This window comes from Durio zibethinus, chromosome 22 (genome assembly GCF_047325235.1).
Source record: "Durio zibethinus cultivar Kanyao isolate XHJ-2024 chromosome 22, ASM4732523v1, whole genome shotgun sequence".
NCBI classification, from domain to species: Eukaryota; Viridiplantae; Streptophyta; class Magnoliopsida; order Malvales; family Malvaceae; genus Durio; species Durio zibethinus.
Window position 1 is genome coordinate 20,693,174 of NC_143183.1, and position 20,655 is coordinate 20,713,828.

Sequence of the window (20,655 nt, forward strand, 5' to 3'; positions counted from 1 at the left end):
TTATAATATAAAATAAGTAAAATTAATTTTAAAAAAGCAAAAAAAAAATAATTCAAATATTAAATTTATAATATTAATTATTATTAATTTTAAGTATCACTTCAATAATAAAAATTTATCACTTTTTTGAACAAGAATTACATCACTTCAAGAAAATGATCTAATTATTTTATGTATATCATTATAATTTTTCAAAAAATTATCTTATATCAAACATTATTTAAATATTTTTTTATTTTCAATGTTCCGGCTTAACACAATTTACAGTTTAACCGCAAACATTCATGTTGATGGCAAATGCTATTTTCCTAATTAAAATTTGGCTGGCAAATATATATTTAAAATCTTTTTCAAATATTATTATAAACTTGATCTAGGTTTTTTTTATACAAATAAATAAATAAATATTAATAAATTGGGGAAAAGGCCAAAGCAAAAGTAGAAGAGGATAATTTGGTAATTCGAGAAAACGAAATCCATTCTAGACATTTTTGTCATCCCTGCGCCGTCGTACTTCGCGTGAACACCACGCTCCGCGCTCCTGCAACGACCATTCTTTTACCAACACTCTTTCAACAGCCTCCGCTATTTTTTAAGATTATTGGAAGAGAAATTTTTTTTTTACCAAACAATAAAGATGCCTTGAATTAATTCTATTAAAAAATATATTAATTTCATAATTCCAGAAAATTTTAAATTATTCACTTTTTTATTTTTTGTGCTTTAAATTGATATAAAAATAAATTTTTATTAAAAATATAAATTTTAAAATATATTAAATATCATTTTTAATATAGTTTTACGAATAATTAAACAAAATCTCGGATTCCAAATAAAAATATTTTCTTCAGCTTCTATAAATAATAATTTCATATATATGATTCAAAATTAATCAAAAGATAATTATTTTTTAATTATTGATAAAATTTTTTACTTAGATGTAACACACAATCATTTTAATCATATTATTGTAAATATATGTCGTTAAATGGAATTTTTTTAGAGTGTAAAAAACACTAAAATTGCAAAAAAAAAAAAATCTCATGTCAATGGGTTGATAAAACATATGCATGGTAGTTTAAATAATATTATAAAAATAAGAAAAAATAATAAAAATTATGGGAATTGAAATGTGCATGTAATTGAGAAAAATTATTTCATTTTATCATTAATAAAATATAAAAATTTTATTAATGAAATTAAATAATTATCACAAATTTTATTAAAATATATTTAAATATTAAAAAAATTCATATGATAAATAATGGGATTGTGATAATATTTTTATAATTAAAAAATTTAGTTCTTTTATTAAATTGTTAAAGTGGCAAAAAATGAATGGTTAACAAAATTGAAACATTTTCGCCTCTAAAATGTAACGAGAAATCTTTTAACACGCCAAGGTCGTGTTACCACGCACCACGAAACGCGAGTGTTCATATAATTTTCCACCATCCGTCATAAAAACGGACCAGACCAGAGCCCCCTCCCCCAAAAAAAAAAAAAAAAAAGCCTTCGTAAATTATTAAGAAACTTTTCTCCACAAACAAAAACGACTTTGGTTTTTATTTATTTATTTAGTTTTGTTTTTACCAGTTTCTCTTCGAAATTTCGCCATGAAAAGCCAGCTCTCATAAACCCAGGTGAGTTAAACTCCCTCTTTCTCTTTTTTTTTTTTTTCTTCATTTTCTCTCTTACATATTAAAGTTTTGTGTATATATGAAAGAGATATAGTGGTTTTTACTGTCTGTACATAAAAGTTCACGTTTTGTTTTTTTATTTTTTTTATTTATAATATCAATCTGAGCATAACAACGAAGACCCATTTCCTCAGGTTAGTTCTTTCACTTGGGTTTTTCACGTGGTGTTGGGTTTATTGTCAAGCACTCCTCCATTGAAGGTAACACTAAAATTTTCTTGTTTTTCTTGGTTTCTTCTTCTTATTATTGTTGTTGTTGTTGTGATATATGTATTGTGCTTTGCTTGTTTTACTAAAGTTAAGTTCTTGGTATGGTTATAAAGGTTTAAAGAAGTTGAATTTTCTTTTGTTTGGGACCGTATTGGAATTATTGTTAACTGTGAAACGGTGGTTTTTTTTTTTCTTTCTTCTTTTGTTTGTGTTGGGTTGGTTTTGTTTGTGCTTTTTGGAAAGGTTTTTGGAGTTTGAATGTTGTTTTAGTTTGGTAAAGATTGCATTGAGTTTGGTGTTTAAGGTAATTGTGCTTAATAGGCAGTTAGTTTTTAATGTAAAGTTTTTGGTTTTTGTGATATGGGATGGCTTTATTCTTCATTTTTGGCTTGAAAATGGATCTAGGCTCGGTTCCTTTTTGCAACCTGATAGCTATTTCTATAACAGTTTCTTTTCTTTTTTTTTGGTTGGTATGTGTTACTTTCCTGGAATTTGTTTACTAGAATCTTCATGTTGAATAAATTCATTATGTAATCTCAGCATATTTAGAATTTCTTATCATTTTTTTTATTTTTCTTTTATTTTTCTAAGCACTGTTTCATAATGGCATACTGTTTCTGGTGGGGCGCGTGGGAAATCTTCTTTAGCATTAGTAATTGGCTATTCCATTCTTAATGAATTATTATTATTATTATTTTTAAAAAGAAGTGGTATGAGTTTGAAACTATGGTATTTTCTTATTCTGCCTTGGAGTGAATAGTTGATTAATTCATTACTTAGCATATGGAAAATATATACTTATGAAATTCACATAGCTTAAGTGTTTTTGCTGACTCATTTTCTTTGACAAATTTTATTCCTCTCGTCAAGTATGATCCTAATCTCACAGATTATAGTATTTGTAAGAAGAAGAGTTAAAAAATAAAATAAAATAGAGTAGAATATACAAGAAAATGGCTCAATGTTTCCAGAAAAATTTAAGTGGTAGTTCAGAAATGTCCAAAATTTTTTAACAAAACTAGTCAATTTTGGCATTATGGGTAATTGTTTCTGTGGATTGTTTGGATGGCATTGACAGTTTAACATGATAAACTGTTGAAGACAGGTGTTTCTATAAATTTGAGCCTTCTCATGTGTTCTTTAAGTTTAGTTTTGTCTTGCAGCATCTTGATAAGAAAACTTCATTGATAACAAATATTATAATTCTGTGAGGTGCATGCTTACATTTCTCTTGTTTCTGAAAGCCAAATAACAATCTCGTTTATGATAATTATGTTGCAGATGGATGTAGTTGAGATTAATCATGATGGGAATTGCAGTGAAGATGCATCTGATGAGCAATCACTCTCTGCAGCATCTCCAGATACTTATAATGTCTTTGAAGATCCAGAGGTTCATCCTCGAGTTGGAGATCAGTATCAGGTTGAAATTCCACCCTTAATAACAGAATCTGATCCTCTCTTGCTGACAGACAACCCAACTGATGTAAAAAGTTCAGTTGTGTCTCATGAATTCTTGACGGGATTACCTGTGACAATAATGTGGGTCAGCATGGAAGTTGAGAAAATTAAACATGAACCTGTCGAATCTTCTGTTAATTCTATTAATGTGTCCAATAAATATGAGTCTGTGAAATCTGAATGCATCATAGAGACCCACAGAGAAAATGGTGACTTGAAGACTATACTTGAGGCTATTGATATTAAGCCAGATGGTGGGATAAGTTTACAAGAATTGGAGAATTTAGATTTGCAGCAGGAAATGAAGATTGAAAAGCATCAGAAGTATAGAAGCCAAGGCTACTTTGCAGTTCCAGGTACCCCAGTTGATGCCTGGAACGATTTAGAAGAAGCAAGTTTTCTCCTTGGTCTATATATTTTTGGGAAGAATCTTGTTCAGGTGAAGAAGTTCGTTGAAAGTAAAAAGACGGGGGATATACTTTCATTCTATTATGGGAAATTCTATAGGTCAGACAAATATCACAGATGGTCAGGGTGCCGGAAAAAGAGAAGAAGACGGTGTATATATGGACAGAGGATATTCCGTGGATGGAGGCAAACAGAGTTATTATCACGTTTGCTTCCCCATGTGTCAGAAGAATGCCAAAATACTTTACTAAAGGTATGTTAGGAAGTGGCTACTTCTTATAACCATTCCACTTTCCTCACAACTTTGTTTTATGTTTGATACTTTGTTTCATGAAGGAACCTTTTTCATGTTCCATCTAGTAGATTTTTATAACTGTCATTGTGCAGCTAAAATATTGTACTTTGTTGCCTGCCAATGATAGCAGAGAATTGTTGTCTGTAATTTATTAAGTTTTATTTTGATTATTCGATCAATTGGTAGGTTTCCAAGGCATTTGGAGAGGGAAAAATGTTGCTAGAGGAATATGTATTCACTTTAAAGGCTACAGTTGGGTTAAATGCTCTTGTCAGTGCAGTTGGGATTGGTAAAGGGAAGGAAGATCTCACAGGCATTACCTTGGAACCACTGAAAGCCAATCAAGTTGCTGCTGCCAATCCTGAAATACCAATTGGAAAAGCATGCTCAGCTCTTACACCCTTGGAAATTATCAACTTTTTAACGGGAAACTACCGGTTAAGCAAAGCCCGATCGAATGATTTGTTCTGGGAAGCTGTCTGGCCTCGTTTGCTTGCAAGGGGGTGGCACTCTGAGCAACCTTCTAGTCAAGGGTATATAGCTGGTTCCAAGCATTCGTTAGTCTTTCTTATCCCTGGGGTTAAGAAGTTTTCTAGGAGGAAACTGGTGAAAGGAGACCACTATTTTGATTCTGTCAGTGATGTCTTGAGTAAGGTTGCTTCAGACCCGGGGCTTCTTGAACTCGAAATAGGAGCAGATAAGGGAGATAGTAGCAAGGAAGAAAATGGAACAGAATCTGACGCAGATGATCTTCCTAATCAGCAACGTCACTGTTATCTCAAGCCACGTATCCCCAATCATGGCGCAGATGTCATGAGATTTACCATTGTGGATACAAGTTTGGACAATGGAGGAAAATTTAAGGTAAGAGAACTCAGAAGCTTGCCCATTGAAATGAACATTTCCAACTCCCTAAGTGATTCTGAAGAAAGTACTTCTGAGGAACTCACAGATATATCTTGTTCGGCTGATACTTCATGTTCTGATAAGGTTGAAACTAATGGCTTGAAACCCACTGAGACTTTTTATGATAGGGAATTGTCTCCTGGTGGCAATGCTTCAAACAATAAGTTTCCAGTTGATGGTCAAGGTTCTAGTAATGTACCCGCCATCCCAGAGGACTCAAAAACAAAGGTCTGTAATGGCAAGCAGCCAAGAAAGTCTATGAAGAACCAATCAAGCCAGAGAATGAAACTTGACAATAAGAATCATCTAGCCCCTGTTACTAAACGACGTCGGAGATTAACTGCTTGTAATCGCAAAGAGACAACCCAGAATGCAATGAATGTCTTGGTAGGTTGTGGATTAAAACAAATGGAGGCCAGTTGCTGTGAAGGAAATCCTGATGGCAGTGCAGAAATCCCTGGTGAAATAGATCCGTTTGAGCAACAATTGTCATCTGTCAGTTCTTCATCCAAAGGTAGCTCAGCTATTAGAGGTGAAGACATTCTCAGAAGTACTTGTGCTGGTGCTGAACAAACTCATGAGGAACATCAACATCGGACGTTTATTGACCTGAACTTACCTGTTCTTCCGGATGCTGAAACTGATGAGCCTTTGATGGGGGAAGTGACAGAAAGAGAACATGAAGGCATAACCTGGCAGCCCGACAACGCCAATCAACTGGAAGCCAGGCCAAGCTCTGAGCTGCAACCTAACTTGAGTACTCGGAGACAGAGCACAAGAAATCGGCCTCTAACCACTAAAGCACTTGAAGCTCTTGCATTTGGATTTTTAAGTACAACACAGAAGCGAAAACGTAGGGATGGTTTTGCAAAGGAAAGCTCCTTATCAAGACCTTCCCATCGTGCTCATCTTGGGGCCAAAGTTTCTGAAAATAATAGAGATGTTATGGTAGATTTCAAAGCCGGGGGAAAAGGAAATGACCAATGTTATAGCAATGGTGTCATGGAGCAAACTTCCGACCTGACACAAATGGAAGTGGACTCAAACGATGGTGTCTCATAATAAATGAGCAACTTGCCGACTTGACAAAAACAATGAACATCAAATGAAACATTCTTCCAATAATGTCTGCAGGAAGGGATGCCTTTTCTGGCTGCTATAAAATCTGTGATTGAAGAAAATGTCATACTTCCAACTGCTGTAATTCATAAGGCTGCAGATCCAAAGTGGACGTACAATTTTCACATTGGACAAAGACATTAAACAAAGCGATATCTGTAAGTTCTGAGAATCAGGAAGAGATCAGAAACGACCTTTCTGCTCAGATTTTGATCAACTCTACTCATAATATTTCATTCAAGACTGGTGTATTATACTTTTTAACTTTTTCATTTGTTTCTGTTTGAATTAGTTCATGGTGAATTACTGTTCTAATTTTTAGTAAGGATCATGTTTAACCTCCAACAAATTTAACCCAAATAACAAAGAAAACGCACACTCTTCTACCAATTGACAAACCATCTATTGGTTGAATAGTTACCTTTCCCTTTAAAGGCCAATTGCATTTAGAAAGAAGCATATGTTAGAAAGAAAAAAAAATTGTCTTTGTAATTAAGGTAAGGCCGCAAGGAACTAACGTGGTGCGCTAGATGATTACCACGTTGCAAACCAGAATCATAGTCACTCTGTCATATTAAATAAACCAGCCCAGGGTCCCCACAAAAACATCTGTTTCTTACTCAATCTCTCTTTCTCTCCTCCGTTCCCCCTTCTCTCAAAAACACAACCAAGAAGCTCCCTTATAAGGGTTTTAGTGACCGTACTGTTTGCGAACAATTAAAGATATAAAAGCCTGGGTCTTTTCTTTTACGCCTGGAAGTGAAAAGTTTAAAAGAAAAGAGGGAGAACTAAGGGAGAGAAATGGGTCAGGCATTTCGTCGAGCGACTGGTAGGATTCGTTCGGTAGACCAATCACAACCCACAAAAACTGGAAGACCATTGGTTCCCACCGATGAACCGAAGATCTCCAGATCTTCCCAATATGATAATCTTGATCATGGTAAGTTATTTCCCCGCTCAAGTTAATGAAAGTTGATTTTTTTTATAATTATTTTGAGTTTTTATTTTATGTTTTTTTGATGGGTGATTGAATTGAAACTTTTTTGGGTTTAAAGAAAGAGTTACAAGAAGCAATCCTGAGAATGTATTGGAAGAAAGAGATCCAAAGTATGATGCAATGCTTAGTCAAATGGTGGGTAGGATTTCAACTAAGACTGGTGGCAAACTTGAAATGGGCGAGGTCAGTTGAGTTCATTAAGGGTTTTTTTTTTTTTTTTGGTATTATTATTTGCCTTTTTTTTTTAATTGATAACAGATCAGTAAAAAAGAAGAATATTTAGCTATAATGGTGTTCAAAACTGCCTTAGATAGGATTGGTTGTTTTTTAAAGGTTTCTTCTTGGATGAAATGGAAAGTAGATATTCAGATGGTAAAGTGGGGAGCTTTTTGTATAAGAGTTGAACCACTGAATAATTTGCGGCATGTTTGGTTTACAGTTATTGAGAATTTTTTATCATGGACTGGCTATTCTGCAGAATAGCCATTTCAGGTCTATTCTCCTGAAACAAAGAATTGCCATTCCGAGCTCTCCCTCGGAATGGCTACTGGAGGCAAGGAATAGGTAACACTCCTTTTAGGATGATTTTACTCTCACCATTTTATGTTTTTCCAATCGTGTCATTGTTTGAAATTGTAGTTGTCTAGTGTAATTGTAAAGTTGTTTGAAATGACAAGTGCCCGAAAGCAAGTTCATGTCAAAAGAACTGTTGGTTTAGCCATGATCTTAAGCACCATTCCACATTCAGCCCCCCTGCAGAATAGCGATTTCAGGTCTATTCTCCTAAAACAAAGAATATTCATTCCGAGCTCTCCCTTGGAATGGCTACAGGAGGCAAGGAATAGGTAACATTCTTTTTAGGATGATTTTACTCTCACCCGTTTTTTGTATTTCTAATCGTGTCATTGTTTGAAATTGTAGTTGTCTAGTCTAATTGTAAAGTTGTTTGAAAATGATAAGTGCCCGAATGCAAGTTCATGTCAAAAGAGCTGTTGGTTTAGCCACAATCTGAGCAACATTCCACATTCAGCCCCTCTTTCTGGAACTTGACTATGATTAGCTAATGATGCTTTTTTCGATCTAAGAAACTGAATCTGCAATCCATATGATATCCCTCTAGTGTTTCTTCCTTCATATAATTGTGAGTTGCACCACCTCTCCCCATTCTTGATTTACTGTTTAAACTCTCTGCCTTTGTGCTTATTCAACTTCTAGCCATTTCTATGAGAACAAAGTTTAGTTAACATTTAATGAACTTCAGTCCATTAGAAATGGGATTTGTCCTGTTTTCACTGAATCCAATATATGTTTATTCGAATAGAGGGATGAGTGGCTAATGTAAAGAATTCAGTAAAATTATTTCACTTGGTATTGAAGTGGCAGTATTGGTTGGCGGTATCGGTTTGTAAATGGTGTTAGACAGGAGAATGTTTATGCCACAATTATAGTGTTTTTCAATGTTGGCTAATAATTAACTTCATCCCACGATAGGCGTTTGTGGTTGAAAATCCCAGTAGGCCCTTGCCAAAATTGCGGAATACAACGCCAGACTCTGTAAGGTATGAAGAAAGGCCTGCAGCTCCAGGAACCTTGAATGTGAAACAGCTACACCACATCATGCTTTTACATCAGGGCAAGGCTGATGATCATGATGGTCCTATGGATGTTCACCAGATTGCAGAGAAGTTTAGGCTAGATGCGGCACAGGTCCAGAGGATCTTGCAATTCATATCCCTGCCTCCAGAGGACAGCACTAAACAGAAAAAGCACCAATAAACACCAACTTTCGTTTGCTCTTATGAAATACAACTTGGTTTTTCTGTTGAATAAGCTTGGTTCATTCGGGAGAAAATTTTGTAGTCTCTTGTCATCTGATAAAATGGTTGATGATAGATATTCTTCCTCAGAATGCAGAGAGAAACAATAGATAATGTGTTTTGCTCCTCACTTTGATAGATATATTGTATCCTGAATGATGTAATTTTTTACGTTTTTTTTTTCTCATTTAAAAAAAATGAAAAAGAGTATCTTATGTTACAGTGATCCTGGTCTTATCCCTACAGTTTCAGAGGCAGCAATCCCTTTGCAAGTTTATAGGCCGCAGGTGAGGGGCTGATGCCAAAAAAGTTCAAGGTTAAAGCTTTTGCTAAGATCATGCAAAATTGATATACCAATTACCACACAGTACAGGATCTGCAACACTCTGGAAATTCAGTGGTTCCATAACTGCTGCAGAGACCAATGAATATCCAATGCGATTCCCTTCATTTTATAAAGTGCTACAAAAATTTACTCTGCTCTACATCTTAGTGCCTGTAAATAATGATGAAATTGAATGAAAGAATAGGATAACCCCTTTCTTATCCTCCTATCCAGGGAAAAAGAATGAATTTTCTAATTGAAGAGAAGGGAAACATAAGTGAAAATCTAGGTTAGGTTCAAGTCAAAATGGACTCTAACAAATCTGACGTAAACTCATAAGCCACAAATGTTACAGCACCGGCAGGTGCAGCTTTGATTGTTGATGGAACAATTCCCTTATAAAAACCATGCCAACCTTCTGATTGCCAGATTCGACGTAAGGCATCAAACATGTTCCTATAAGCATGATCTTCTACTTGAGCTCCATACTTTGGGTGCCTCTGTAGTCCTTCAATCTGAAACAGCCAAGAACAACAAAGTTACGTAAAGTATCACGTGCTATTTAAAAGGAAACGAGCTAAATATGTAACACTTTGGCTATTAGTTCTAACAGAAATAGATATTTATCTAAAGTTCACAGATTGGGTGATGCTGCAATGTAAGTTTCAACAAGCCAAGACATCTACCTGGAACCTTTTTTTGACTACATCAAGTGGATGACAGACGAGTTTCGCACAAGTACCAGCTGCTAACCCACAAATGAAAAGTTGAAAACTTGAAAGGCTATCATCCATGGTTGAGTTTGTATTAGACAAACTTATCTGATTCCAAGCCTAAGATGATAAGTAAAAACCAAAACCATGCATCAAAAAATTTTTTAACAAATTTATATTCAACCTTTCAGACCAAGACTAAGCATTAACCAAGTGCAAATAAAAATTTCAAAATATCCAAAAGATTACAGTTTATCAAACATTCTCTAAAAAATTTAGTCAGCACCCAGTGAGAAATTAAATTGGCATTCCAAATTTCAGATGCAGATAGTTTCTGAAAACAGTAACATCAGAACAACCAAAAAAGTGTTATCTATTCTACACATCATTCTGTTGGAATACTATATACCACATCAACAATCAGATATACAAAACCATCTAATCCCCAGGTTTCCTTATCTTAAAAGTACAATGCTCCAAAGAGCAAAGAGATGACAGGATAAATATATTACTTATACCAAGCATTTATAGACAAGATCCTTTCAACACAAAAATGAACAAAAATCTCACCATGGTCCACCGCTTAAATGTATCATATGTGCCAAACTGCAAGCCAGCATAAGGAATGATCTCAACCAGTGTTGGTGACAAACCAGCATACAATCCTCTGACGCCACGAGTTCTAGTTATATCAAAGAGTGCTGATCTCATGTTGGGGTATACCTACATGTAACCAGGAGGTGCCATATAAATGAACTAACTTGAAGAAATCAAAGCTTTTGCAGGCAACAAGTATGATGGTGCATTGGATGTTTCCATGCTAGAAAATTTCACTCATCAGTTCATGAGTTCACAAACACAATTAAAAAAAATTCCAAAGAGGTTATGATCTTGTAAATTATATAGCAATTCAAATACATATTTCCTTCACATAATTGAAGAAATTGTTGACAAAGCAGAAAATGATATCACAGCATTATTTAAACTTAATACCTTAGGTTCACCTTGTGAAGCTAATATAGTCCGTAGAAGATCAAAAGGATAAGATCCAACAGTAGCTGCACAACCTGCTAATGCCCCACTGACGTAAGACAGGTAGGGGCTTATATTAAGGTGATCCGCTGCACCATCATAAAACAAGACCATGATAAATCAAAACATAAGACACAAGATAAGGCTATCCTACTCCAATCTACCTTATACATCGGAGGACATCAAAACATAAATAATTTGTATGCTTCTATATCAACTAGCTAACATAACTTATAACTTGTCACTTTTGATCATGCATAGGAAAAGGCACCGTCCACTTTAAAGTACCTGTCTTGGAAGAACCAGAAACAAATGTTTTCAATTTGTGCAACACTGCAAATTGTATGGCAGTATAAGGCATAACCATAAGTAAAGCTGGGACATTACCACGCCAAAAACCCTGTCATAAGCAAGCATACTGAATGAAAAAACAAAAGCTGATCTACAGAATTTCAGGCAAATCAGTGTACAGAAAAGAAAAGGCCATCTAACAATGCAATCAACTGCACAAATTAATAAGCTCTCTATATAAATCATTCACAAACGTAACCACTAAAAAAATGAGGAAACAAACATACAAGTGTACAAGAAAATGGCCTTCATACCGCTAAACCTTCTTCCCTGAATATATCCTTTGTTGCCTGAAACATTCCAGTGTATTTTGATGATCCCGAAAGATCTTTGCGAAGCAAAGCCCATGAAGATGTGGGCTCCAATTGAACCTATCAGCATAGAAAAATAACAAACTTTTTAATGTTGGCAACAAAGCATTAACTTACTGAAACAAATGAGTGTGGCTGTGATAAAAACTCTTAAATTAGTATACAAACATATAAAGATTAAAGAATGGATATAATTACTTCCCACAACAATTGGTTAATACTTATTAAGGCAAACATATACTTTTGAAATTCAACATTACAAAACTAAACTCAATTGGATTCATCTAACACTCCACTCCACTATAGGCCTAGCAATTTGCTCCAAAAAGCAGTTTCATTCATAAAAAATAAAAAACTCAACAAGAATTTCATATATACAACAATAATTACAGTAATTCCAGAATGCTCGTCACACTAAAATAAACTAAAAAAAAAAACCCAAATTTTTTTACCTGAAATCTGATCTTAATAACATCAAGGGGAGAAGTAACAGTCCGAGAAATGCCACCAGAAATAGCACCGGCGGAGGCATCCAGTAAGGCCCTTTTTAACTGCCCTGACTCTTCCATGGTCAGAGCTTTGCCTTGTAAAAAAAAAAAAGACCCTTTTTTTCTCTTGCTCTCTGGGTTCGGACTACCAAACAGAAAAAACCCAAGTTTCAAAAGGGGAAAAGGATTTACAAAGATAGGGTTAGTGAAAGAACGTCGGTGAAAAAAACGGGATCAGAAAAGAGAGAGAAGATAAAGGAAGCTGAGAATAAGGAAGAGGACAATAAAATGAAAGGCCGCCATTGAATTATAACTATTATTTGAAGAGAGAGAAAAACGAAGGATTTTTCCTCTTTTGCCACCTTGTTGGATTGAGAGAAACGGCCACTTGAAGTAAAAAACTGAGAAAACAGAGAAGGAAAATGCAGAGATATTCAAAGGTTGAGAGAATCAGAGAGATTTCTTTTTATTTTATGTTTTCCTTTTTCCTCTTCTTGAAATCTTTTTAATAAAATTATAATATTTAATGTAAAAATTTAAATTAAATAACTCATTAACAAAATAAATTAGATGATAATATTTTATTAATATATAAAACTTTAAAAAAAATTTAATTTATATACATTTATTTTAAAAAATAATATTTATTTATTAATTAAATATTATCATTTAATTCATTATAAATTGATAATATATCAAAAACTAATATTACTTAAATTTAATAATTTTTTTATATTAGTTATTTTATATTAAATATACATATTATATAAAAATTATTGTATGTCAGACAAATAAAAACACATATTTTTAATTATATAAATTTTATTTTGTGTTTATTTTTATATTGTATTTTTTGTATTTAAAATTAATTAACTTTTATCAACAAAAAATTAATTAAAAACTTTTGACCATGTAAAAACTAAAAATCATTCTAATTCAAACTCAAATACATATTTAAATGAAAATTGTTATAGTAAATTTTATAAAAATTAGATTATTTTGTTAGCCATACCAAACCTGTCTAGGACCATATGGTTAATGTTTTGATGTGTTTAATTATTATTGGCACCAATTAAAAAAAAAATTCCTTAAAATAATTGGTCCAAAATTTTTGTTTGTTCTTTTTTGCAAAAGTGCCCTTATTTCATGACAATATTGTTGGTTTAGAATATTATAAGTAGACCTGGTCCAATCCAATCATACTTGTCAACAGAATCCTGTTTCTAGCATTAAGTTTTTATTTTTTATTACTTTGTTTGTATTAATAAAGTCTCTTCAATCCTATTGTTGTCATCTTGACTTTTTATTTTTAATTAATTAATGTTTATCGGCATAAATATTTGTTTAAATTTAATAATTCATATATTTATATCATATAAAAATTTAAAATTTTATATATCTATATTATATTTTATATAAAAATTATATATTACAGTTTGTATCGATGTAAAAATATAAAAAATATATATATTTTATTTTATTAAATTTATTTATGATTTTTATTAAAATTTTGAATCATATTATTTTATATTACCGGATCATATTTGAAATTATCATAATTATATTTACTTTTTAATACAAGATTAGATTACATAAAGCATAGAAATACTCTTCTTTTTTATTAATTATTTGTAATTAAGAGGTTTTACATGAATTTGAGCTTACTCCAGATTTTGGCCTTTGATTTTGCTTTGGGGTCGTTGGTTTCACATTTAAAGCTCACCATCCAAGTTGGATATCTAGATGGTGACAATTGGTTTTGAAAATGTGAAATTTTCAAATACCTAAGGATATTAATTCAAATTCTAAGAATTTTTTTTTCAAATTCAAATTTATTGAGAAATTTATATAAAAAAAATTTCTTCATAAACCCGTAAGATTTTACATAAATAAATTTACTTGAATTGTTTTAATGTACATAACAAAATTTAAAAATATGCTAAAAAATTGTGAAATATTCAAATGAAAAGAGAAAATAATGATATGTTTAAAGAATTGGACAATTTGAAAATATATAGTTCCAATGTGAGCAAACTTTGAGGATGTTAAAAACACTTAAAATTTTAGCACATGGATGTTAACAGTAGTCAAATACTCCGTGACACTCAAATTGCTTTTCTTTATTGAAAAAAAAAAATCAAGTGATCTATATTTGAATCTATAATTTATGTATTTTTTTTATTTAAAGACTTGATTTTGATTTTTTTTTTGGATATTAAAAGAATTTGAGTGGGATGCCACCACCAAAGTGAATAATGTAATGTTTCATGCTTTGTCCTTGTTGATAAAACAATGATTGATATCCCTTGGTTTCAATTTCAACCCCACAATTCAATCAATGAAACCAGGTTTCTCAATTTTGGACTGTTAAGATAGGTGCTGTCTTCTTTTGAATTCATTTGAGATAACACCAACGAGGGACCAAAAAGAGGCCACCATCGAGATTCGAATCTAAATATTTCATACCGATGAAAGTGAACTCAGCAAATTGAGCCAATCCCTTAATGGTCTTGTGAAAGTAATTTATGCCTTAAAGACTGAGCTTGATAATTGTACAACTCTTCCGTTAAAGCTAAACTTGTTTTACATTAGATTGTCTAAACCAAGCTTGATAATTCAAAGGCTGCTGAACGTACAATGCTGGTAATGCACTTCCCTCTTCATTGTCTTTAATCGGTATTCCCATCAGTTTGAGCTGAAAGCCAGATTTGCACGATTTGGACCCTTTGATTCTGTTCCTCAGTTGTTTTGGAAATCTTCAACATATCGGATTGTATTCAAATATAAATCTGATGCTCATGTAGCATATAGGTATGTGTCCCGGAACAATTCCCTGTTTGGAAATGCAAAGCTGATAGATTGCTATACCTGCAAGCATTGGACATGCCAGCCTCGGAATTACCGGGATCAAAGCAGCGGCAGGGAGCAAGCAATCGATTGTCAATAGCTAGCTGTGTCAAAAACTCTAATGTGACTCAACCAGCGGGTGGTTCTTCATTGTCTTGTAATGTGACTGTTGACTGCTGAGATTCCTGGGAACTGACAGGTGTTCGTTGCTCAATCTCCAGCTGCTCTCCATCCTCTCCTAAACCATATTATGGATGCGCTTAAGAACTATGGATTTGACCATTTTGTTGTAGCATGTAATGCGCGATATGAGGCTGAGGCAGGGAACAACTGCATCCACAGTACATCAATACCTTCAATGTCGACATATCCAGTCAGATGCTAAACTTTGACTAGTTATGCAGTGAAATTATATCCGACTTGAAGTGCTGGTTGGATTATATGCCTATGAGCCTATCCTCTCTGATAAGTGCCAACAGCAATTGACAGCCACAATCAAGTATCAACTCATGCACTTATGCTTGTGTAGGGAGTAATGATACTTATTCTATTGCCATTCTTGCTGTTCATAACATCCCAATGGTAATCCATCTGGTATACCTAGGAAAGATCAACGAAGGGTGGACTCTATGTTTTCTATTACGTGCTTTTTAAATGTTATACTCCTCATTTCTAATTGGTTTCCTATGCTCATTCTCATTGCGCTTTATTTTATGGATTTATTCATAGAATAAAACTGCTTTCTTTGGTTGATCTGGTCCTGCCATGAAAAGTCAAGGCAAACCGAACTTGGGTTCAGTTGATCTGTCCATAAAAATTTTTTGAAGACTGTGCTATGAAGTGTGCCCTTAGTTACCTTGTTTGTTCTTATTGAGGAACCATTATTTCTTGAATGATTTTATCTGATTGTTTCTGGCTTCGAAAGGTTTCAAAAACCAATGAGATATTCCAAAATATTCCACAGAAGACTCTTTGAAAGTCCTATAAATAAACCATGGTTAATAATTTGTCACTATCATTCACCAACCATGGTTAGTTCTCTTTTCCACAATGCCCCCGTTGGCGTTGACGTAACGTTTTCCAGGAAATAATAACAAAAACCTAGGTTTCTATGGTTTGCCTATTCTCCTCAATTCAACGTTTTTTTATTTTCTCTTTTAGCTATGGCGCACAGAACCTTAGAGGTTAACGTCATCTCTGCAAAAGGCCTCAAAAATGTTAATCTCATCGATAAAATGGATGTGTATGCCATCGTTTCCCTCAAGAGGGATTCGTTGAAGCAGAAGCAGAAGCAGAAGATAAAAACCCCTGTGGACAAGGATTGTGGCAAAGACCCAAACTGGAATTTCCCGGTCAAGTTCACCGTCGATGAGTCCTTGGCCAAAAGCAACAACCTGAATCTGAAGTTCAAGATCAAGTGCGAGCGTATCCTAGGAGACAAAGAACTTGGTCAAGTCAACGTGCCTGTTAAGGAGCTCCTGGATTCATCAGGTGAAGGCGGTTCCATGAAGTTTGTCAGTTACCAGGTAAGGAAACCGTCAGGAAAACCTGAAGGTACCTTGAATTTTTCTTACAAGTTTGGAGACAAAGATTCAGAGCCTGTCAAATCAGATAAAAGCAAGGGTGAGCAGTCTGTTACTGCATATCCGGCACACATGGCAGCAGGGTCAAGTTCTGCCCCATATGGCGCTCCTGGACCTTATCCACCACCACAGCCAGCTGGTTACGGATACCCACCGCCACCTGTAGCGGCTGCATATGGTGGATACCCACAACAGGCACCACCTCCACCAGGGTATGGGTACCCACCTCCACCAGGGTATGGGTACCCACCTCCACCTCCAGGATATAGTTACCCTCCACCAGGGGGATATGGGTACCCACCAGTGCAACAGCCGCCAAAGAAGAACAGCAATTTGGGATTGGGATTGGGAGCTGGGTTGCTTGGAGGGGCGATTGGAGGGCTGTTGATTGGAGATATGGTTTCTGATGCTGCAGCTTATGATGCTGGGTTTGATGATGCTGGTGGTTTTGATTTTTAATCTTTCCCTTTCTTTATGCTTTTTAATTGGGCTCTGTTTTGTATTGTATTAGAACTATTATTGATCTTATTAGATTAATAATACTTGCTGCTACTGTTCATCACTATTTTCTTTTTAAAAATATTTTTCCATTTCTGAAAGGGGAAAAAGCGTATAAATAAGAATTTTTAAGCTTTCTTATGCTTCTCATTGGAAATTGATTTGGATTATAGACCTATTTTATTTCAATAGTCATAAAAGGCCATATCTCCATGGAAGAAGCAAGAAGGTAATGTACTCGACTTGATTTGTGATCGCAAAATAACTAGTATCCAAAATAACTAGCACCTAAAGGGTTTCATGTGACGTTTAAAAATCCGGATTAGACTGAGGCTGAGGCTTAGATGGATGGTGAGATATCCTTTAATAAAATCGAAAATAATAATAAAAATTATTGTAATTATGATTAAAAAAATTAACAAAAAATTTATATGAAATGAATTTTACTATAATTAATATTTGAATTCAATTAATTGCATATTGCATCAGTGTGGTGGAATCCAAATCTGGGTTGAGTTGGATTGGGTTTCACAAGGTTCCTCTTGCTTCTTTTATATATTGGAAGTAGATGAAATCTGCATCATGCTGTTGATTTAAACTTAAATATAAAATGTTAAAAAGGCGAAAGATCCAAACTCTCAGAAGTCTAATTCGAATCGAAAGTACTTCAAATTTATAATTGCTTTAACTCAAAATAACATGATCCAAAATTATCGGTTGCAAATCCAACCTACCTGTCCAATTGCTACTTTTAGCTTGGAAGTTCACTTGTCCTTGGCTTTTTGGTAAAGGCTTGTTCACTAAAATTCATTTATATACCTGTTAACCTTTTTTCTTTGTTTGTGCTTCTAGTGGCATGGCATTTCAATGCCTGATGACTAATTAATAGCCAAACACAGTTCTTGGCCTCTCAAATTCTTGACATTTTTTTTTTTTTTTTGGTTTTTAGTCTGTGTTGGAACCTATACGACTTTCACAAGGCAATAATTTATTCAAATAAGTCACCACAAGATGTTGTTTTTGAATTTGTTTCTAATGATGCATTTTCTAATAGCTAAGCAACAAGAACACCGGCAAATGAACAGATGGAAACATATGAATCGATTTATCTTATCAAAACCTCTTAGAAATCAAAAAGCAGTGTAGCAGTCTTTAACTATATAAACCAACCCTTCTTCTCAATCCCCATCTTCTTCTCTTTCTCAGCCAATAGCTTATAGCAATGGCAATCAAAGTTTATGGAATTGCCATGTCTACTTGTACCGCGCGTCTTTCTTTGGTTGTGTGAGAAAGGCCTCCAGTACTAGGTTTTTCCAGTTGATTTACAAAATTCTGCACATAAACAACAACCTTATTTGTCTCTAAATGCTAGAGTACTAGGTAAAACATTTCATTACCAATGAAGTTGTTTGCACTTATCTTTTTCTACATGTAAGCTGGCGTTGTTTGGTTTTTGTTCTTGTGTTCTATTTTCTGTTGATAGCCATTTGATCAAATACCTGCATTAGAAGATGGGGATGTTAAGATATTTGGTAAGATTCATTATTCTTGAAATCACAAATGTTTTTGTTCTTGATATATCTGTATCAATTATGTTGAACCAGAATCAAGGGCAATCTCCAAGTACTTGGCACGCAAGTATAAGGACACTGGCATCGACCTCTTGGGAACCAGTAGTTTTAACGGAGTCCACCATGGTTGATACATGGATGGAAGTGGAGGCTCACCAATTCAGTGGTCCAATGCAAGCAATCATTCACTAAATGGTTATCAATCCGATATATGGAATTGCCCCTGATGACAAGATCATCGAAGCTGAATTGGAGAAGCTGGGAAAAGTTCTTGATGTCTATGAGGAGAGGTTGTCTAAATCTAAATATCTTGCTGGTGACTTCTATAGCTTGGCTGATTTGCACCATATCCCTTATCTTGTTTACTTCATGAGATTTCCTAGATCATTTTTCATAAATTCTCATCCTCATGTAAGCGCATGGTGGAACAATATTTCATCGAGGCCTGCAACGGTTAATGTTGCTGAATCAATGACACTCTAGATCGTCTTTCTGATGAGATAGAATAAAGAATAATTTGCTACAAATACCTTGTTGCTGACTTGCTGCTATCCCTGCTAAAGTAAAAAGAATGTTGATTTCTATGTACTTTCTGGTTTCTAATAAAAAGTGTTCGGTAATAGAAATTTGGGATGTCTACATATCGTGATTTCCTATACCATCTGATAATTCTGAGTTCTGACACTAAATGGAAGTGCTTAGGCCATTAGAATGATCCTGTAGACAACATTGCCTTCATATGAAGGAAGTTTATTAGGTTAATGTAACATAAAATCTATTAGTCAGGGAGCCTTGAGAGACACAAGGGCATTGATGATTAGCATTTGGCTAACCCAAGCAGTGGCGGATTCAGCATTTACATTTTCAAATGTACCACAAATAATATATATGAAACACTACGGACGAATTTACCAATTTTATCTATGGAAAAGGCGTTTTAAGAAAAATTTTTCTTCAAATTTTTTTGTTTTCTAATTTTTAGGGTGTCCATAAACATTTTACTGTCCCATTTGGATCCATCTATGATCACAAGCATGGAAAAGAGCATATATTTGAGGATATAAGAATTTCAAAATTTTTCAAAAATTGTCTGCCATAATTTAATATTATCTAGTTTTTCTGAAAACTCCTTGATCTTCGAGATGATATGATCCTGCAATGTTAATCCATTAGCAGATAGATTGAGACCAAGAAATTCAATTTTTGTTTTTTCAAGTTCAACCTTTTTGGGACTTAAAATAATAACATGAAAAATAAATTCTTAAGTAATAATATTTAGGTGTTTCCTGTGCTCATCTATTGCAGAAAGAAAAATAAGTATATCATCAATATACACACAGCAAAATTGTTTATGTTTACTAAAAATAGTATCCATCCAATGCTGAAAAATTTGTGGTGCATTGCATAGACCAAAAGGTATAACAGTCCATTGGTAATGGCTTGTTGGTGCACTAAAAGCAGTTAAAGGTTTAGATTCAGGTTTAAGCATGATTTGTCAAAAACCAAACTTACAGTCAAATTTTGAAAAATATTTAGCATTTTTTGCTAAATTTATCAAGACATCTTTTCAAGGAATAAAATAGCCATCAAAAATAAGATTTTGATTTAATTTTTTATAATTGACAACCATGCGGGGTTTACCTCATTTTATCTCTGAATGGTTTCTTACCATGAATCCTGGGCTTGCATGTGGACTGGTAGTTGGTTCTATCAATCTTTTGTCTAATAATTTTGAGATTTGGATGTCGAATTTCTCTATATCCTGCTTGGTATAGATCATGAGCTTTACTCTTATTATTTCTTTTGGATTGTGAAGAGTAAGCTCACAATATCGTGGACTTCTTTTCCATAGCTTCAATGGTTGTTCACTGAAGTTTTTCTACAAAATCTTATAAAGCCAATGTTTTTCATTGATTGTTTTTATAACATTAGTTTATCTTTTTATCACAAATATGCTTATGTTCTTGTAATAAAAGAATATCAACTGATTTTTTATCAATTGTAAGAGTAACATGAGTATTTGAT

At 33.9% G+C, this 20,655-nt stretch overlaps 4 protein-coding genes and 1 pseudogene across 5 annotated transcripts; 4 read left to right on the top strand and 1 right to left on the bottom strand.

Moving 5' to 3' along the window:
- Positions 1 to 1,468: 1,468 nt before the first annotated feature.
- LOC111306834 (uncharacterized) lies at positions 1,469 to 6,422 on the top strand. Its single transcript, XM_022904796.2, has 4 exons — positions 1,469 to 1,643; positions 1,835 to 1,900; positions 3,191 to 4,030; positions 4,259 to 6,422. The coding sequence occupies exons 3-4, from the start codon at positions 3,191 to 3,193 to the stop codon at positions 6,038 to 6,040; spliced, it is 2,622 nt and encodes an 873-aa protein (XP_022760531.2). The 5' UTR covers positions 1,469 to 1,643; positions 1,835 to 1,900; the 3' UTR covers positions 6,041 to 6,422.
- A 214-nt stretch (positions 6,423 to 6,636) lies between these two features.
- Positions 6,637 to 9,131, top strand: LOC111306845 (uncharacterized). Its single transcript, XM_022904819.2, has 3 exons — positions 6,637 to 7,037; positions 7,153 to 7,277; positions 8,586 to 9,131. The coding sequence occupies exons 1-3, from the start codon at positions 6,899 to 6,901 to the stop codon at positions 8,868 to 8,870; spliced, it is 549 nt and encodes a 182-aa protein (XP_022760554.1). The 5' UTR covers positions 6,637 to 6,898; the 3' UTR covers positions 8,871 to 9,131.
- A 205-nt stretch (positions 9,132 to 9,336) lies between these two features.
- On the bottom strand, positions 9,337 to 12,626 carry LOC111306841 (mitochondrial thiamine diphosphate carrier 2-like). 2 transcript variants are annotated; one of them, XM_022904815.2, is made up of 7 exons: positions 12,096 to 12,626; positions 11,587 to 11,703; positions 11,270 to 11,381; positions 10,943 to 11,070; positions 10,520 to 10,672; positions 9,923 to 10,069; positions 9,337 to 9,751 (listed from the first exon to the last, which is right to left on the bottom strand). In XM_022904815.2, exons 1-7 carry the CDS (start codon positions 12,210 to 12,212, stop codon positions 9,533 to 9,535), a joined length of 993 nt encoding a protein of 330 aa, XP_022760550.1. In that variant the 5' UTR covers positions 12,213 to 12,626; the 3' UTR covers positions 9,337 to 9,532. The 2 variants fall into 2 exon arrangements, with proteins under 2 accessions (XP_022760550.1, XP_022760551.1); XM_022904816.2 differs by lacking the exon at positions 9,923 to 10,069.
- A 3,429-nt stretch (positions 12,627 to 16,055) lies between these two features.
- LOC111306842 (protein SRC2-like) lies at positions 16,056 to 17,126 on the top strand. Its single transcript, XM_022904817.2, has one exon. The coding sequence runs from the start codon at positions 16,142 to 16,144 to the stop codon at positions 17,018 to 17,020; it is 879 nt and encodes a 292-aa protein (XP_022760552.1). The 5' UTR covers positions 16,056 to 16,141; the 3' UTR covers positions 17,021 to 17,126.
- Positions 17,127 to 17,350: 224 nt separating this feature from the next.
- Positions 17,351 to 19,157, top strand: LOC149512683 (glutathione S-transferase F13 pseudogene; annotated as a pseudogene).
- Positions 19,158 to 20,655: the final 1,498 nt, after the last annotated feature.

Excerpts from the sequence above, each read along its gene's own strand:
- LOC111306842 (XM_022904817.2), top strand. The coding sequence starts at position 16,142 with ATGGCGCACAGAACCTTAGAGGTTAACGTCATCTCTGCAAAAGGCCTC.
- LOC111306834 (XM_022904796.2), top strand. The coding sequence starts at position 3,191 with ATGGATGTAGTTGAGATTAATCATGATGGGAATTGCAGTGAAGATGCA. Across the intron at positions 4,031-4,258 it reads GCCAAAATACTTTACTAAAG|GTTTCCAAGGCATTTGGAGA; the intron begins GTATGTTAGGAA and ends ATCAATTGGTAG.
- LOC111306845 (XM_022904819.2), top strand. The coding sequence starts at position 6,899 with ATGGGTCAGGCATTTCGTCGAGCGACTGGTAGGATTCGTTCGGTAGAC. Across the intron at positions 7,038-7,152 it reads ATATGATAATCTTGATCATG|AAAGAGTTACAAGAAGCAAT; the intron begins GTAAGTTATTTC and ends TTGGGTTTAAAG. Across the intron at positions 7,278-8,585 it reads GCAAACTTGAAATGGGCGAG|GCGTTTGTGGTTGAAAATCC; the intron begins GTCAGTTGAGTT and ends ATCCCACGATAG.
- LOC111306841 (XM_022904815.2), bottom strand. The coding sequence starts at position 12,212 with ATGGAAGAGTCAGGGCAGTTAAAAAGGGCCTTACTGGATGCCTCCGCC. Across the intron at positions 11,704-12,095 it reads TTATTAAGATCAGATTTCAG|GTTCAATTGGAGCCCACATC; the intron begins GTAAAAAAATTT and ends CTATGCTGATAG. Across the intron at positions 9,752-9,922 it reads TAGTCAAAAAAAGGTTCCAG|ATTGAAGGACTACAGAGGCA; the intron begins GTAGATGTCTTG and ends TGGCTGTTTCAG.